The sequence below is a fragment of the Haliotis rufescens genome, unplaced genomic scaffold, assembly GCF_023055435.1.
Source record: "Haliotis rufescens isolate VD_foot unplaced genomic scaffold, xgHalRufe1.0.p SCAF_1, whole genome shotgun sequence".
Classification (NCBI taxonomy): domain Eukaryota; kingdom Metazoa; phylum Mollusca; class Gastropoda; order Lepetellida; family Haliotidae; genus Haliotis; species Haliotis rufescens.
The window spans coordinates 24865197-24882597 of NW_025963779.1; the positions used below are offsets into that span (position 1 = coordinate 24865197).

Here is a 17401-nt window from a genome sequence, read left to right on the forward strand (position 1 = left end):
AAATGACACACAAGTTACACAGCTACACGCATTGACAACTATGGCAATGAAAGGCCGAGTGTTTCCAGTCAAGAGGCATATGTATGGCAATTGACTTTAATTTATTCCAAACTCTGTCATGTAATCACACATCTCTACAATAACTGTTAGATTGCCATTCTAGAAGTTGGGGAATTAGTAGAAAAACGTACAACTTAATGGATAATAACTTATGAATTATTGCCTGTAGCGACGTTTCGATGTAGAGTCTTACACTTCTTTTCTTATTATTACAATACTGCTTGCCAATTCTACACAGATGAATGAATAGGGATCTACAGTGTGAATCCAAGATGCAAATATTTACATGATCAATGTTCCTATCATGTACGCAGCTGCTATTTTAAAGGATTAACATACTTAGCTCCTGTTTGTGATGTTTCTTTTGTCGGTACAAATTGATCCTCGTGTTACCGTGGTCAGTGTTGGACCACTGAACCGTAATGAGTGACGTGGATTTAACTCCGCTTTGAACAGTTTGGCAGTTTAAATGATCGTTCAAAATATATTGCTATGCTTAAATCCTTCATACGATTATAAAAAAAGTCCGAATATGTTTCAATAGCAAGGACAGTTACTGCAGTTGCATTTCGAACAGTTTGATAGTCAGTGAGTTAGCGAGTGAGATGAACAAACTGTTCAGTGCAGAGCTAGGGGTTACTGTAAAGCGTTAGCTTTCAAATGTTAAATTTAATATTTTTAAATCTTAAGATAACCCAGCTCAACAATGAAAACGCATTTTGTTTATCTCCATTGTACCATGTTAAAACTAAACTAAATGCAAACGCTGAGGCGTAAGTGAAGACAATGCTTGAATCAATTAGAATGGAACATATTCCCAACTCATGGTTGAATTTGGTTCATTGCTGCTTTGAACGGGATCGTTATTGATACATCGGATAGTCACAGCGTGTCATCTTGAGGAAGGCAGCAACAAGTGATAAAGATCTGAGACGTTTACCTTTCTTGTGAAACCATTCTGCATGTATAATACATGCACAGCGAATTGCGGCGAGACAACAGGGGCACCCACGCCGCCAGATTTAGCGTTTGATTGTTAACACATTGCTAAGCGTGTTCATCTGTTCAGGTGAAGAGGATAATTAGTTGCAAGTATCGCCGAAACAGAATCCAGAGTGCGTAAAAGGCAGACCTGTGGTGAAAAATATATGAACGGATCGCTCAATAAATGATGTAAACATTGGTTGTCCTTGGAGTACCTTAACATTGCATATATTGGGGATTGAAACCTTTAACTAATTTGAAAACTAATCATTCCATTGTTAGTCCTTTATGTGTATGACTGTTTTGTGTAAATCATTTTGTTTTAGTTATATTCTACATGTTTGAATCCTGCATTTTGCATAGTGAGGCACGCGTTTAAAATTTACTGCCTACCTCATTATACCCTTCCGTCTATTTCTTTATCCATCTAACGTCTATTTAATTATCCTCTGTCGTCTACATCCGTATCCCGCTACCTTCTACTTCTGTTTCCCTCTGCCGTCTACTTCTGTATCCCTCTGCCGTCTACTTCAGTTTCCCTCTGCCGTCTACTTCTGTATCCCTCTGCCGTCTACTTCTGTATCCCTCTGCCGTCTACTTCTGTATCCCGCTACCGTCTCCTTCTGTATCCCTCTGCCGTCTACTTCCGATAACTCTGTATCCCTCTACCGTCTACTTCTGTACCCCTATACCGTCTACTTCTGTATCCCGCTATCTTCTACTTCTGTATCTCGCTATCTTCTACTTCTGTATCCCGCTATCTTCTACTTCTGTTTCCCTCTATCATTTACTTCTGTATCCCGCTATCTTCTACTTCTGTTTCCCTCTATCATTTACTTCTGTATCCCGCTATCTTCTACTTCTGTTTCCCTCTATCATTTACTTCTGTATCCCTATACCGTCTACCCGTGTATCCTCTACTTCAGCACCGTTATATAACCGTATATTAAAAGTCCGAAAGACTTCAACCAATCATATTCCATTACCCGCTCCTATCCCTTTTACAATTTTGCATGAATAATGTTAGTGGTGAAATATCAGCTATGCACTTTGACAGTCGTAACACCCTGTGTATTCCTCGTTAGGTCTCCAGCATATGCTTGTCCGATCCGTGGTCAGGGTCGATGATGGTATGTAACTGAATGTTTTTGAGTTTGGCGTTGAACAAGAAAACAAAAGACAAAAAGGTCGGAAACCATATAGTCCAAAGAATATATTAGTATTTTCTAGCTTCAGCAAGATTTACCATGAAAGTATGATATACCTGCAAACCCCAAGCGCGACGGTGATGTTAGCCGTTGCTGTTACTGCCGTACGTGGTGTTAATACTCTTGTTTATGTGCACACGCATCCAGTCTGTATTTATAAATAAACAAAGTGTCTGGCCGCCTAATCACTTGATTAATGATACACATATGCAGTTCCAGATATGTCTTTATTTATAATTTTTTAAAAATCAAGTCTCAAAATCATTAAGCCTATCGGTTCAATATGTCGGAGTGCCCAAAAATATAGATCAGCAATACTTCAAACCTAGCATGAAAGAATGAACAAATTTCGAACGGAAAGTACTGTCCCCGCCGCGACAGTGGTGCCAGTTGTTGTCGCTGCTGTTGTAGATGTTGCTGTAGAAGTCGTAATAACAGTTGTTGCAGTTGCTGTCGCAGTGGTTGTTGTCGCAGTGGCAGTTGTCACAGTGGTTGTTGTCGCAGTGGTAGATGTCGCAGTGGTTGTTGTCGCAGTGGTAGCTGTCGCAGTGGTTGTTGTCGCAGTGGCAGTTGTCACAGTGGTTGTTGTCGCAGTGGTAGATGTCGCAGTGGTTGTTGTCGCAGTGGTAGCTGTCGCAGTGGTTGTTGTCGCAGTGGTAGCTGTCGCAGTGGTTGGCACGACTCCGCATGTTTGACAGCACCTCACTGGTTCCGTTACACAAAGGGCTGGAGTGCAGGCGACACCTGGATCATCACCCTGAGGGCAATTGACTGGAAAGCGTGACATGAAGATAAGATTATTTGTTTTGTTTGAAAAACTAGAACGTGATAGAGGGGAGTATTGTTAGATCTAAAAGTTAATTCATAAATATAACGAGTTCTCCATTTAAGATGGCGGCGCCCAGCGAGTAATCGCATTCGATGTCGCCAGGGTATCAGATAACTGATAAGTAATGTTCTATGCGATAGCTTATGTGAGGTAAGGGAAGTACATGTAGGTTCCTGGGGAAATTGCCGCCTCCGTGGTCTTGTGGTAGAGCGTCCGCCCGGAGAGCGGAAGGTCCGGGGTTCGATCCCCGGCCGCGTCATACCAAAAGACGTTAAAAGATGGTACTTGTTGTTACCCTGTCTGGCGCTCGACATTAAGGGGCTAAAACAAGGACAGGTCGGCTCGGAGTCAGTATACTGTGTCTGAGTTGGGTATTCATGTTAAACCCCGCCATGGTATCTCAGTGAGCTAGCACTATAAATCGGCATCAGTCCGGACTAGTACAAGCAGCCACACACACACACGTGCATGCACGTCGCTTTATAAGTGCAATAATCTTGGACGCGACGTTAAACCCAATTTCACCTCACCTCACCTCCTGGGGAAATGACGGTTTGAGGTCAGTCTGGTTGAGAGTGCTACAGTAACTGTGTGCGTATGTCTTGTTATCACATATGTAACTGAATAAACAACCTTGGCTCAAGATATCACCGTTGTGTATCACATTCATAAAAGCCTCTATGCATTTAGTCAGGAAACACATCGCCCCAACCCCAACCCCCAAACCCAAACCCAAACCCCACCCCCCAAACCCAAACCCAAACCCCAACCCCACCCCCCAAACCCAAACCCCAAACCCAACCATATCATGGGCAGTTGTGTGTTGATGTAGACTAATTACTCTAGATAGAAATAGGCTACCTCGCTCGTGATGATTCTGTCAGAGTTACATGGGCTACACACATCAAACACTCTATTTCAATTTGGGTTTGGTTTTGTGTGGATAAGCCAGGATGCTGGGAATAATCACATTTTTATCAGAGTGTTTAAAATATGACTGAGATTCTACATGAAACACTTCTCATAAATGTTCCAACAACATTTTATACAATGTACTTCCGCAAATGGAATAATATCCCTGCATTGCTATTTCTTTACATTTCAGAACGTGTTTCACAATAGTCAGATGTGGTAATTTTAGACTTATGACAGATACACTGAAGAACATACCACTGAAGATTATGTCCTCACTGTTAGACTTAATGACAAAATGTACACAGGAGATGAAATTCATGTTTTACTTGTACAGTAAACTACGGTTATAACGAACTCAAAGGGACTACTAATTTTAGTTCGGTATAACCGTAGTTCGTTATAAGCATATATACAGCATAGCTACAGCATATAGTCGGGACTAAAAAGTTAGTTCGTTATATCCGTTAGTTCGTTATAAGCGTGTTCGTTATAACCGTAGTTTACTGTATCTACAAAGGTAAAGGACGTACAGATGACCCTGGAAACTTTCGGCCCATAAGTCTTATAAGTTGCCTCGGAAAATTGTTTACGTCAGTTATTAATAAAAGATTAGACGATTATGTTGAAAGTAATAACATTCTATCAGAATCACAATCGGGTTTTAGACTAAGCTACTCCACAAATAATCATATTTTTACCCTGTATGCAATTATTGATTTACTAAAAAATAGAAAGAAAAACTGTATTGTGGTTTCGTTGATTTCAAAAAAGCCTTTGACAATGTTTGGCGTATAGGTTTATGGAAAAACATATTAGCACAAGGTAGTGATGGAAAACTTATTCGTATTATTGTTAATATGTACGATGGTATGAAATCACGTGTGTGTTCAAACGGTGTATATTCAGAACAATTCACTTGTCTTATTGGTGTCCGTCAAGGAGAAAATCTGTCCCCAATATTGTTTTCATTGTTTCTAAATGATCTGGAACCGTTGTTATATTCTCAAAACTACCCTAGTGTTTCTATTCAACCTCAGTCACTCGATGGTCTGTTGGATCTCTCCGTTGTTTTGTTCGCATTACTATATGCAGATGCAGTTTTATTAGCTTTTAATCATTAAAATTTACAAAATATGTTTGATATTTTTTCACTTTACTGCAAAAATGGAGATTGCATCTCAATACTAGTAAAACAAAAAATATAGTTTTGGGTGGTACAAAAAGTGACAAGAGTAGACATATATTGTTAAATGGCTCACCAATCGAATATATCACTGATTATAAATATCTTGGAATTCACTTTACAAATAAAAACTTTTTCAAAACTACTATAAAATCAAATTGTGAATCTGCCACTAAGGATATGTACTTTGTATTACGTAAAATTAAAACATTTAATCTATCCATAAAAAGTCAATTATATTTCTTCGATGCAATGGGAAAACCAATTCTATTTCTTGGTTGCAAAATGTTTTTGGGCTTAAGTCTGATCTGGCAAAGAACAAAAGCTACCAAGAATACAATATCACATTATATAATGAAGTTTGTACAAACAATAGGCGTCATAAATGGATAAAATGTTTGGTAAGTATTTTCAATGTAACTGGCTTCAGTTTCTATTGGCTAAGCCAACAAGCAGTTCCTCCTCATGTCCTTAAATCTATCATGTCGTTAAGATTATCTGACATAGCAACTTAAACGTGGAATGCAGAGATTACACATTCTTCTAAAAGTAACACATATCGCATATGTAAAACTGAACACGTCCATGAAAAGTATTTATTAGTTATCCCTTGGCTGCAAAATTCATTCTGTTTAGAACCTCATACCACATTTATCTACTGAACTAGGTAGGTGGCCCAAAATCCCTGTCAATGAACGAACGTGTAAACTCTGCGACATGAGCGATGTTGGTGATGAATTCCATTATATGTTTGTTTGTCCTTTCTTTTAAACACCAACGGAAGATATATGTTCCAATTTCATATGCTTAAACCCCTAATATGTTAAAATTTAAAGACCTTTTCAAATCTAAAAAAATAAATGTTATTAAGAAACTCTGTACATTCTGTAACGTCATTATGAAAACTGTAAAATCTTCCATGTAAACCACCCCGCCATCTTGTGTATTTACTGTTTGCAAATTTGTACCTCAAATGCCGAGGATCCCGGCCTGAACGTAAATATAGTTCTGTTTTGTTCTGATGCATATACTTCCAGTAAAAACGTGTGTTAGTAAATATATCTAAAATGACACATGCAATAAACACATTTAATATTAGAATGAACCCTAAAGATACACAAACAATACATGATTTATGTTACGTTAGACCCATTTAATGTGCAAAACTAAGAAATAAGTAGAATTCCACTTAATATGCTTACAATATTACTACAAAAGATATAGTGTCTGTGCTATATGTATGTATATGTCTGTGTATGTATTTGTATACCTCATTCAAAGAAAATTACTAATTACACCCTAAGAACTTTCTCCTGGTATCTATTATTATATTAATTGCAGCGCTTGGAAATGTGACGTGTATATGTCTGTATATCGGGCCAGTGGCCTCTATAGTGAAATAATCGTCTTGTCTTATCTTGCCTATTGACCTCAAGTGTTGAGGTATGATTGACATAACATGGACAAACCACTTTATTTTGTTACACTTTTGGGAACTTTGTTTGCCTTGTTCAAGGGAAAGGACTTACCTGCTCTGGCAGGGGCTGCGTTGTCTGTCACACACTGGCCTTGTACACACCACTGCAGATACACGACAGACATGGTCATGCATAGCACAACGAACACAGTATCCATTATTGTTTTCATGTGTATTGTTGAAATTGATAATTAAAGAGATTTTCACTATATTCGCTCAGGGGATAGACATTATAGAGTTTTAGATTTCGGGATGCATTTGAGTATTTGATGTCTGGCAATTTCATTTTGGAACCGACGGCGAAATATCATACAAATATTATCAATAATTATCTGAATCTCTCCATCATACGCTGCATATAGCTGAACCTGGTCCAGTCAAAACAGCTCAGTCCAGTCCGTTGTATATATCTCAGCCTTCAGCAACCCATTCTTGCCATATAAGGCGACTATATATGCTCGTCGTAAGAGGCGACTAACGGGATCGGGTGGTCAGGCGCGCTGACTTGGTTGATGCATGTCACAGTATTCCATTTGCGTGGATCGATGCTCATGATGTCAATCTCTGGATTTTCCGGTCCAGATTCGATTATTTACAGACCGCGGTCATAAAGCTTGGATATTGCTGAGTGCGGCGTTAAACAACAAACAAACGAACAAACAATCAGATTGTATTACCCACTACATTCATTTTGCAAAATTTCGTTTCATTAAGTAAATGCGTTCAAGAAGAATTCAATGTGTGGTCCAGTGTTGTAATTCCAGATTCCAACTGATATGATCCACGCTTTGCTGGCACTATGTGTAGGTTTCACGCAAGTGTCACATTGCGTCACCCCGGTGTTTCCTCCATAATTGAGCCGACACGCTATGGTGTCTTTCTAACTTGAAATCAAAGCAGTGGCAAGAATATGTTATGTATAACGCGGAACTTGCTACTAACCATGTCCCATCGTGCTGTGGTAGTGACTGTACCTGGTGATGTTAATTAGATCTTATGTGAAATTATACATACCCTCTGGTTACCACAACTGGTTCTATCAAGGGGCACCATGAACTGGCATATGCCACCAGGAGCAGTATTCGCACCACAAGCAATCCTTTGACAAATGGCATCTATTCCTAGAAAGGCAGCTGTTAACTGAAATGACAAAATAAAACCGCTTGATGGTTGTTACTATTGTGATTGCCTATATATCAGGAAATGAACGTAACGCCACAACAAGCAACATTATAACAGATGACCACGTCCCTTGCCATACGTGACGGGTACGGTTCAGTCCGCCCAAAATATATATTCCCTGAAAACCAAAGGCACCGAATAACATCTGGTATACACACGCTGCTTTATAACATGCCCAAGAAACTATAGCGAGTAAAGAGTTTGTACAGAGACATGGAGCATGAGAATAGAACTTTTCTCCGACCCACTAGGCACACAACAGATCAGCCATGTTGGAGTGTATACCCATGGCCCAAATGGCATCGGGGTACAGAGGTGAGATATCAACGCATTGTGATATGTATAGTGCTGTACTGTATAGCGAGTCTTGAGTACAGCTGTTCTTGACACGCAATGTTGTTATCTAGTGACATAGAGCTTAACCAGGAACCGAGAACTACAAGCCAACCCAAAATCAATTATTTTAATCTGTAAATAATAATAATAATAATAATAATAATAATAATAATAATAATAATAATAATAATGATAAATATAGCTGCGGGCAGCGATGTCGGGCTCTATGATATCGAGAATTACTGAGTCATATGGTTTCAGCCTACTCGAATCCGCTTTATAATACAGTGCATAAGAGTATTGTATAATGTAATTAATAATTTGATATTTCACTGACTTCTTCTTTGATAGGCATTTAGAAGTTGGAGTACTAAGTGAGGATAAGAATTTATGGATGAACAACTTCTTTATTACAATTAAGAGTGACGTTTCGGTTTAGGTTCTATCACAGTTATCAAGCAAGTGATATACAGAGTGTGGTTTTGCTGCTATAGAGTGTTGTTGACAAGTATCTATACAAGTAGGAGGCAATGTTTATGCAGTAGAGTAGATATTGTTATACTGGAGTAGAGAAGCCTGTTATGTACACAACAGGGTAGTGATGACAATCGTCGGTGAAGTCAGTGACAGAAACAAAGGATGAAGCCAGTAATATAAACAACGGGATTATGGCTGATTGGGGCCTTTGATGAGTTGATGGAACGCCGGGGGGTATGAAAATCAAAATCAAATATGGCCGCAACTAATAACTATCCAATCAAATATATCAATGTTTGATATGTTGTGTACGGAGACAAATCTCAGAAAGTTTGGTAGCATTTCATGTGGTGGATTCAGAGTCGTATGCTTTTGAAGACCTGTGTACCTAAAAGACACTGTGAAAACCCTGAATCCAAAATGGCTGCCAAACCACGTGGCCAATGGCCAAAGTTAAAGAACAAAAGATGTCAAGCACCTAAAGCAGCAGGCACATGTAGAGTGTGAAAGTAATCGGAGTAGCGGTTTCAGAGCAGCGGGACAAAATACATCTCATGCCATTAGTGAGTTAGTGAGTAATCCCCAATTGGTTTGGTTGTACCGATGCCGTCTAAAGTAAGGAAACGCTTGTGAGACATCGCCTCTACGACATTGACGTGTCCCAGAACGTCCCGGGATGTCCTGAACCCATTCTACACGCCGTCCATGTTTGAATCTGCATATGGTTTGCATGTACCAACGCCTTCAAAAGTAAGGAAACGCTTGCGAGACATTGCCTCTACGACAGTGATGTGTCCCAGAACGTCCCGGGATGTTCTACACCAATTTCTGACGCCGTCCATGTTCGAAGACACTGTGAAAACCCTGAATCCAAAATGGCTGCCAAACCACGTGGCCAGTGGCCAAAGTTAAAGAACAAAAGATGTCAAGCATCTAAAGCAGCAGGCACACGTAGAGTGTGAATGTAATCGGAGTAACGGTTTCAGAGCAGCGGGACAAAATACATCTCACGCCACTAGTAAGTGAGTGAGTATGGTTTTACGCCGCTTTTAGCAATATTCCAGCAATATCACGGCGGTGAACCTGAAATTGGTTTCACACATTGTACCCATGTCAGGAATTGACAGGTTTTCGGCGTGACGAGCGAACGCTTTAACCACAAGGCTACCCGGCCGCCCCTCATAATACCAATAAATCATTTAGTTCCAGTCATTTGAATCCACTGTATAATGCAGTGCACATGAGTATGTTATAGTGTAATTTATTACTTCATATGTCATCAGTCCGTTTTGACAAAATTGGCGGGAGCCAGAGCATTCTTGGGTGTTCTGAACCCATTCCAGTCCTTGTTCATATTCGAATCCTCAAATGGATTCTTTGTACCAATGCCGTCAAATATAGACGCCGCTACGTAATTGACGTGTACAAGGGTGTCCCAGGGCATAGAGCCCTAATAATAAATCGAACGATTACAATAGGACAATATGAACACAATAATAATCTAGACGATCCCAATCTATATACACACACGAAATTTGGTCAAAATCGGACCAGTAGTTTCAGAGTTACAAGTGTTCAAAGGTCTGCTATTCAGAGGTCTGCTGTACGGCAGCTTGGGGCCGGGTGGCAGGCCGGGTGGCAGGCCGGGTGGCAGGGGATCAAATAGTCCGGGAGCCTAGCTCCCTTGTCCATTGAGCTACAGTCAAACGAATTAGTGTTCTGACTTCGCCAGGACCCCGGGTTTCTGTCGCATTGCTTAGATAAAGTGCTGAATCTGTTTCCGGCCTCGTCCAAGTTCGAATCCCCAATTGGTTTGGTTGTACCGACGCCGTCAAAAGTAAGGAAACGCTTGCAAGACATCGCCTCTATGATTCCACTCTACATACACACACAAAATTTGGTCAAAATCGGACCAGTAGTTTCCGAGTTACAAGTGTTTAAAGGTCTGCTATTCAGAGGTCTGTTGTACGGCAGGGTGACAGGCAGGGTGACAGGCAAATAGTCCGGGAGCGTAGCTCCCTTGTCCATTGAGCTACAGTCAAACGGATTAGTGTTCTGACTTCGCCAGGACCCCGGGTTTCTGTCGCATTGCTTAGATAAGGTGCTGAACCTGTTTCCGACCTCGTCCATGTTCGAATCCCCAATTGGTTTGGTTGTACCGATGCCGTCTAAAGTAAGGAAACGCTTGCAAGACATAGCCTCTACGACATTGACGTGCCCCAGAACGTCCCGGGATGTTCTACACCCATTTCAGACGCCGTCCATGTTCGAATCCGCATATGGTTTGCTTGTACCAATGCCGTCACATGCAAGGAACCGCTTGCGAGACATCACCACAGGTGTCCAAGTGAGTTTTGAACTCACGTTTGACTTTGACCATGTTCGAATCCTCAAATGGTTTGCTTGTAACAACGCCGTCAAATGTAAGGAACTGCTTGTGAGACATCACCACAACGAAATTGACATGTGCCTGGATGTCCCATAGTGTTTTAACCAATTTCCTACATCGACCATGTTCGAATCCTCAAATGGTTTGCTTGTACCAACGCCGTCAAAAGACAGACACCGCTTGAAGAACATTGCCGCTACGAAATTGGCGTGTGCTGGAGTGTCAGAGGGCTACTTAACTCATTTCCGACCTCGACCTTGTTTGAATCCTTATATGGTTTGCTTGTACCATCGCGTCTAATTTAAGCAGCGCTTGCGGGACATCGCCGCTACGAAATTGATGGCTCTGGGGTATACCCTTTATCTTCTAAACCCATTTCTGACTTCGACCATGTTTAAATCCTAAACTGGTTTGCTTGTACCAACTCCGTCAAATGTAGGCAGCGGTTGCGGACATTGCCGCTATGACATTCGCATGTGCCGGGTGTCAAAGGCTGTTCTAAATCTATCTACGACCTCGAATCCTCATGTTCGAATCCACAAGAGGTTTGCTTGTACCAACTCAGTCAAAAGATAGTCACCATTTGCAGGACGTCACCGTTCCAAAATTGAGCGTGCCAGAGTGAATCAGAGTGTTCTAAATCCATTTCAGACCTAGACCATGTTCGAATCCTCAAATGGTTTGTTTGTACCAACGTCGTAAAACATAGTAACTGCAGGCAGGTTGGACATGGACGCAAGAAATTGGCCTGTTCTGGGGGTGTCGGGGGGCACGGGTGGCCCAGCCGTCAAAAGTAAGCATTTGGCAATTGGGAAATAAATTAGCAAGTCAGGGAGCCTGACCACCCAATCCTGATAATCGCCTATCAAGACAAGCATGGGCTGCTGAAGACCAATTCTAACCCTCATCTTCAAGAGTAGTCTACAGTCAAAGGGAAATAATCCTACCTAGATTTTACGAGGCTTCATTCTTAGTATTTTTGAAATAAATAATCACATATTACCACCAAGCAGTGTTACTTTTAGCATGCAACCAAGAACACAAAATGAAGTACATATGTGAAACTAACTTCATGCAAACTTTCAATAGTTTCTTTAAAGAACCTTACAAGATATGATCTTTAAAGTAAAATTTCGGTGATGAAAATCAAAATCAAATTTGGCCGCAACTATCAAAGATGGCCAATGACAGCTATTAAAATAGTGATTTGTTGTGTATGGAGACAATTCTCAGAACGTTTGGAAGCATTTCATTAAGCGGATTCAGAGATCCATGCTTTTGAAGACATGTACCCCCAAAACACTGGTAAAACCTTGAATTCAATATGGCTGCCAAACCACGTGACCAATGGCCAAAGTCAAAGAACAAAAAATGGCAGGCACCTAAAGCAGCAGACACATTCCAATTTTGAAGGTAATCGGACAAGCGGTTTGGGTGCAATAGGCCAACATAAATGTTAAAAAAAATCTTGTTTTTTGGTTATCTGCCCTTGGTCTTTGGGCCTACGGCATTGGGATTTTTGTGGTATCTGCTTTAGGACATTGGAAATCTTGGTGCCAATTTTGAAGAAATTCTGAGCTGTAGTTCTTGAGTTATGATTGGAACAAAAAACGCCGGAATAATAATAATAATAAAGAATAATAATAATAATAATAATAATAATAATAATAATAATAAATCGAACGATTACAATAGGTCTCTTGCCTTTCAGGCATAGAGCCCTAATTATAATAATAATAATAATTGTTCTCGGTGCCTTAGGTTTGGTACCTCCCAATCTGTTAACTGACATAGGGAGAGTATCCGGGTTTGCTGCGAGGAATACAGCCCTTCTGATAATCTGGGTACTGCAGAAGGCTGCAGTGTTGGGGAGTCTTCACATTCTCCGAAACGTTCTGAGTGGGTTTGACTGAGCAGCGCTTCCCTGGAGAAGTCCCATTCGCTGTCTGGGCTGCGTGTAGAGGGGGACAAGGGCACTGAGCTGATGATGAGCCTAACCAGCCTGACTGTGCCAGGATCACCCAAACACTCTGTGCTGCATTTTTTTCATTTTAATCTGTACATAATGTTGTTTTATCATATATGTTAAAATGGAGTTTAACGTCACGTGTGTGTGTGTGTGTGGCTGCTTGTACTAGTCCGGATTTATAGTGTTAGCCCAGTGAGATACCATGCCGCAGTTTCACATGAGCACCCCACTCAGACACAGTATAACTTCAGGTATGTTATACCAGATTTGCTTCATACCCGACAGAAACGCGTTCCAGGCATAAACCTTGCACACTGTGCGTCAGCATCGGTGAGCTGCCCAGCAATCGATCCATTGTTGGTAAGAACTGGCCCTCCAGGAACATTTGCTACCAAGGCGCAGTTGGTATTCCGGGTGCTGGAACAAAGTGTAAGCAGAACTATTGTTGTATGGGTGAGTGAGGTAGTTTGGTTTAGCACCGCTTTGAAAAGTATTCCAGTTATGTCACGGCGTGTCAGCTTTATGTTGGAGGAAAGCGGGTATTAGACGTTTACCACTTTGGTGAACCCACTAGCACGGGTAAGGTGCTGACGAACCTTAAAACATAATCAAGGTGACCCTGGATTAGAACCCACAATCATAGTGTGTCGTAGAAAGCGGTAAAGGAGGCGGGTTTACTTCAGTGTGTTGTAGAAGGCGGTGAAGGAGGCGGACTTACTTCAGTGTGTTGTAGAAGGCGGTAAAGGAGGCGGGCTTACTTCAGTGTGTTGAAGAATGCGGTAAAGGAGGCGGACTTACTTCAGTGTGGTTAACTTCCTTCAGTGTGATGTTGAAGGCGGTAAAGGAGGCGGACTTAATTCAGTGTGTTGTAGAAGACGGTTAAGGAGGCGGACTTACTTCAATGTGTTGAAGAAGGCGGTAAAGGTGATGAACTTACTTCAGTGTGATGTAGGAGGCGGTAAAGGAGGCGGGCTTACTTCGGTGTGTTGTAGAAGGCGGTAAAGGGGGCGGACTTACTTCAGTGTGTTGAAGAATGCGGTAAAGGAGGCGGGCTTACTTCAGTGTGTTGAAGAAGGCGGTAAAGGTGATGAACTTACTTCAGTGTGATGTAGGAGGCGGTAAAGGAGGCGGGCTTACTTCAGTGTGATGTAGAAGGCGGTAAAGGTGGCGGACTTACTTCAGTGTGTTGAAGAATGCGGTGAAGGAGGCGGGCTTACTTCAGTGTGATATAGAAGGCGGTAAATGTGGTGAACTTACTTCCGTGTGTTGAAGAAGGCGGTAAATGTGATGAACTTACTTCATTGTGATGTAGGAGGCGGTAAAGGTGATGAACTTACTTCAGTGTGATGTAGAAGGCGGTAAAGGAGGCGGACTTACTTCCGTGTGTTGAAGAAGGCGGTAAAGGTGATGAACTTACTTCATTGTGATGTAGGAGGCGGTAAAGGTGATGAACTTACTTCAGTGTGTTGTAGAAGGCGGTAAAGGTGATGAACTTACTTCAGTGTGATGTAGAAGGCGGTAAAGGAGGCGGACTTACTTCCGTGTGTTGAAGAAGGCGGTAAAGGTGATGAACTTACTTCATTGTGATGTAGGAGGCGGTAAAGGTGATGAACTTACTTCCGTGTGTTGAAGAAGGCGGTAAAGGTGATGAACTTACTTCATTGTGATGTAGGAGGCGGTAAAGATGATGAACTTACTTCAGTGTGATGTAGAAGGTTGGAAGGGTGGTGAACTTACTTCAGTGTGATGTAGAAGGTGGTAAAGGAGGCGGACTTACTTCCGTGTGTTGAAGAAGGCGGTAAAGGTGATGAACTTACTTCATTGTGATGTAGGAGGCGGTAAAGGTGATGAACTTACTTCAGTGTGATGTAGAAGGCGGTAAAGGAGGCGGACTTACTTCCGTGTGTTGAAGAAGGCGGTAAAGGTGATGAACTTACTTCATTGTGATGTAGGAGGCGGTAAAGGTGATGAACTTACTTCAGTGTGATGTAGAAGGCGGTAAAGGAGGCGGACTTACTTCCGTGTGTTGAAGAAGGCGGTAAAGGTGATGAACTTACTTCATTGTGATGTAGGAGGCGGTAAAGATGATGAACTTACTTCAGTGTGATGTAGAAGGTTGGAAGGGTGTTGAACTTACTTCAGTGTGATGTAGAAGGCGGTAAAGGAGGCGGACTTACTTCCGTGTGTTGAAGAAGGCGGTAAAGGTGATGAACTTACTTCATTGTGATGTAGGAGGCGGTAAAGGTGATGAACTTACTTCAGTGTGATGTAGAAGGCGGTAAAGGAGGCGGGCTTACTTCGGTGTGTTGTAGAAGGCGGTAAAGGGGGCGGACTTACTTCAGTGTGTTGAAGAATGCGGTAAAGGAGGCGGGCTTACTTCAGTGTGTTGAAGAAGGCGGTAAAGGTGATGAACTTACTTCAGTGTGATGTAGGAGGCGGTAAAGGAGGCGGGCTTACTTCAGTGTGATGTAGAAGGCGGTAAAGGTGGCGGACTTACTTCAGTGTGTTGAAGAATGCGGTGAAGGAGGCGGGCTTACTTCAGTGTGATGTAGAAGGCGGTAAATGTGGTGAACTTACTTCCGTGTGTTGAAGAAGGCGGTAAATGTGATGAACTTACTTCATTGTGATGTAGGAGGCGGTAAAGGTGATGAACTTACTTCAGTGTGATGTAGAAGGCGGTAAAGGAGGCGGACTTACTTCCGTGTGTTGAAGAAGGCGGTAAAGGTGATGAACTTACTTCATTGTGATGTAGGAGGCGGTAAAGGTGATGAACTTACTTCAGTGTGTTGTAGAAGGCGGTAAAGGAGGCGGACTTACTTCCGTGTGTTGAAGAAGGCGGTAAAGGTGATGAACTTACTTCATTGTGATGTAGGAGGCGGTAAAGATGATGAACTTACTTCAGTGTGATGTAGAAGGTTGGAAGGGTGGTGAACTTACTTCAGTGTGATGTAGAAGGCGGTAAAGGAGGCGGACTTACTTCCGTGTGTTGAAGAAGGCGGTAAAGGTGATGAACTTACTTCATTGTGATGTAGGAGGCGGTAAAGGTGATGAACTTACTTCAGTGTGTTGTAGAAGGCGGTAAAGGTGATGAACTTACTTCAGTGTGATGTAGAAGGCGGTAAAGGAGGCGGACTTACTTCCGTGTGTTGAAGAAGGCGGTAAAGGTGATGAACTTACTTCATTGTGATGTAGGAGGCGGTAAAGGTGATGAACTTACTTCCGTGTGTTGAAGAAGGCGGTAAAGGTGATGAACTTACTTCATTGTGATGTAGGAGGCGGTAAAGATGATGAACTTACTTCAGTGTGATGTAGAAGGTTGGAAGGGTGGTGAACTTACTTCAGTGTGATGTAGAAGGCGGTAAAGGAGGCGGACTTACTTCCGTGTGTTGAAGAAGGCGGTAAAGGTGATGAACTTACTTCATTGTGATGTAGGAGGCGGTAAAGATGATGAACTTACTTCAGTGTGATGTAGAAGGTTGGAAGGGTGGTGAACTTACTTCAGTGTGATGTAGAAGGCGGTAAAGGAGGCGGACTTACTTCCGTGTGTTGAAGAAGGCGGTAAAGGTGATGAACTTACTTCATTGTGATGTAGGAGGCGGTAAAGGTGATGAACTTACTTCAGTGTGATGTAGAAGGCGGTAAAGGAGGCGGGCTTACTTCGGTGTGTTGTAGAAGGCGGTAAAGGGGGCGGACTTACTTCAGTGTGTTGAAGAATGCGGTAAAGGAGGCGGGCTTACTTCAGTGTGTTGAAGAAGGCGGTAAAGGTGATGAACTTACTTCAGTGTGATGTAGGAGGCGGTAAAGGAGGCGGGCTTACTTCAGTGTGATGTAGAAGGCGGTAAAGGTGGCGGACTTACTTCAGTGTGTTGAAGAATGCGGTGAAGGAGGCGGGCTTACTTCAGTGTGATATAGAAGGCGGTAAATGTGGTGAACTTACTTCCGTGTGTTGAAGAAGGCGGTAAATGTGATGAACTTACTTCATTGTGATGTAGGAGGCGGTAAAGGTGATGAACTTACTTCAGTGTGATGTAGAAGGCGGTAAAGGAGGCGGACTTACTTCCGTGTGTTGAAGAAGGCGGTAAAGGTGATGAACTTACTTCATTGTGATGTAGGAGGCGGTAAAGGTGATGAACTTACTTCAGTGTGATGTAGAAGGCGGTAAAGGAGGCGGACTTACTTCCGTGTGTTGAAGAAGGCGGTAAAGGTGATGAACTTACTTCATTGTGATGTAGGAGGCGGTAAAGGTGATGAACTTACTTCAGTGTGATGTAGAAGGCGGTAAAGGAGGCGGACTTACTTCCGTGTGTTGAAGAAGGCGGTAAAGGTGATGAACTTACTTCATTGTGATGTAGGAGGCGGTAAAGATGATGAACTTACTTCAGTGTGATGTAG

General features: G+C 42.1%; 1 protein-coding gene across 1 annotated transcript in view; it reads right to left on the reverse strand.

The window, feature by feature from the left end:
• Positions 1-2460: 2460 nt before the first annotated feature.
• Positions 2461-17401, reverse strand: part of LOC124131725 (pneumococcal serine-rich repeat protein-like) — a 39016-nt gene continuing 24075 nt past the window's right edge. The window contains exons 12-15 of the mRNA XM_046495193.2: positions 13288-13426; positions 7671-7796; positions 6709-6760; positions 2461-3023 (exon numbers count right to left, since the gene is read on the reverse strand). Of these exons, the coding sequence (XP_046351149.1) occupies positions 2578-3023; positions 6709-6760; positions 7671-7796; positions 13288-13426 (763 nt within the window). The 3' untranslated portion in view covers positions 2461-2577. The remainder of the gene's footprint in view (positions 3024-6708; positions 6761-7670; positions 7797-13287; positions 13427-17401) is intronic.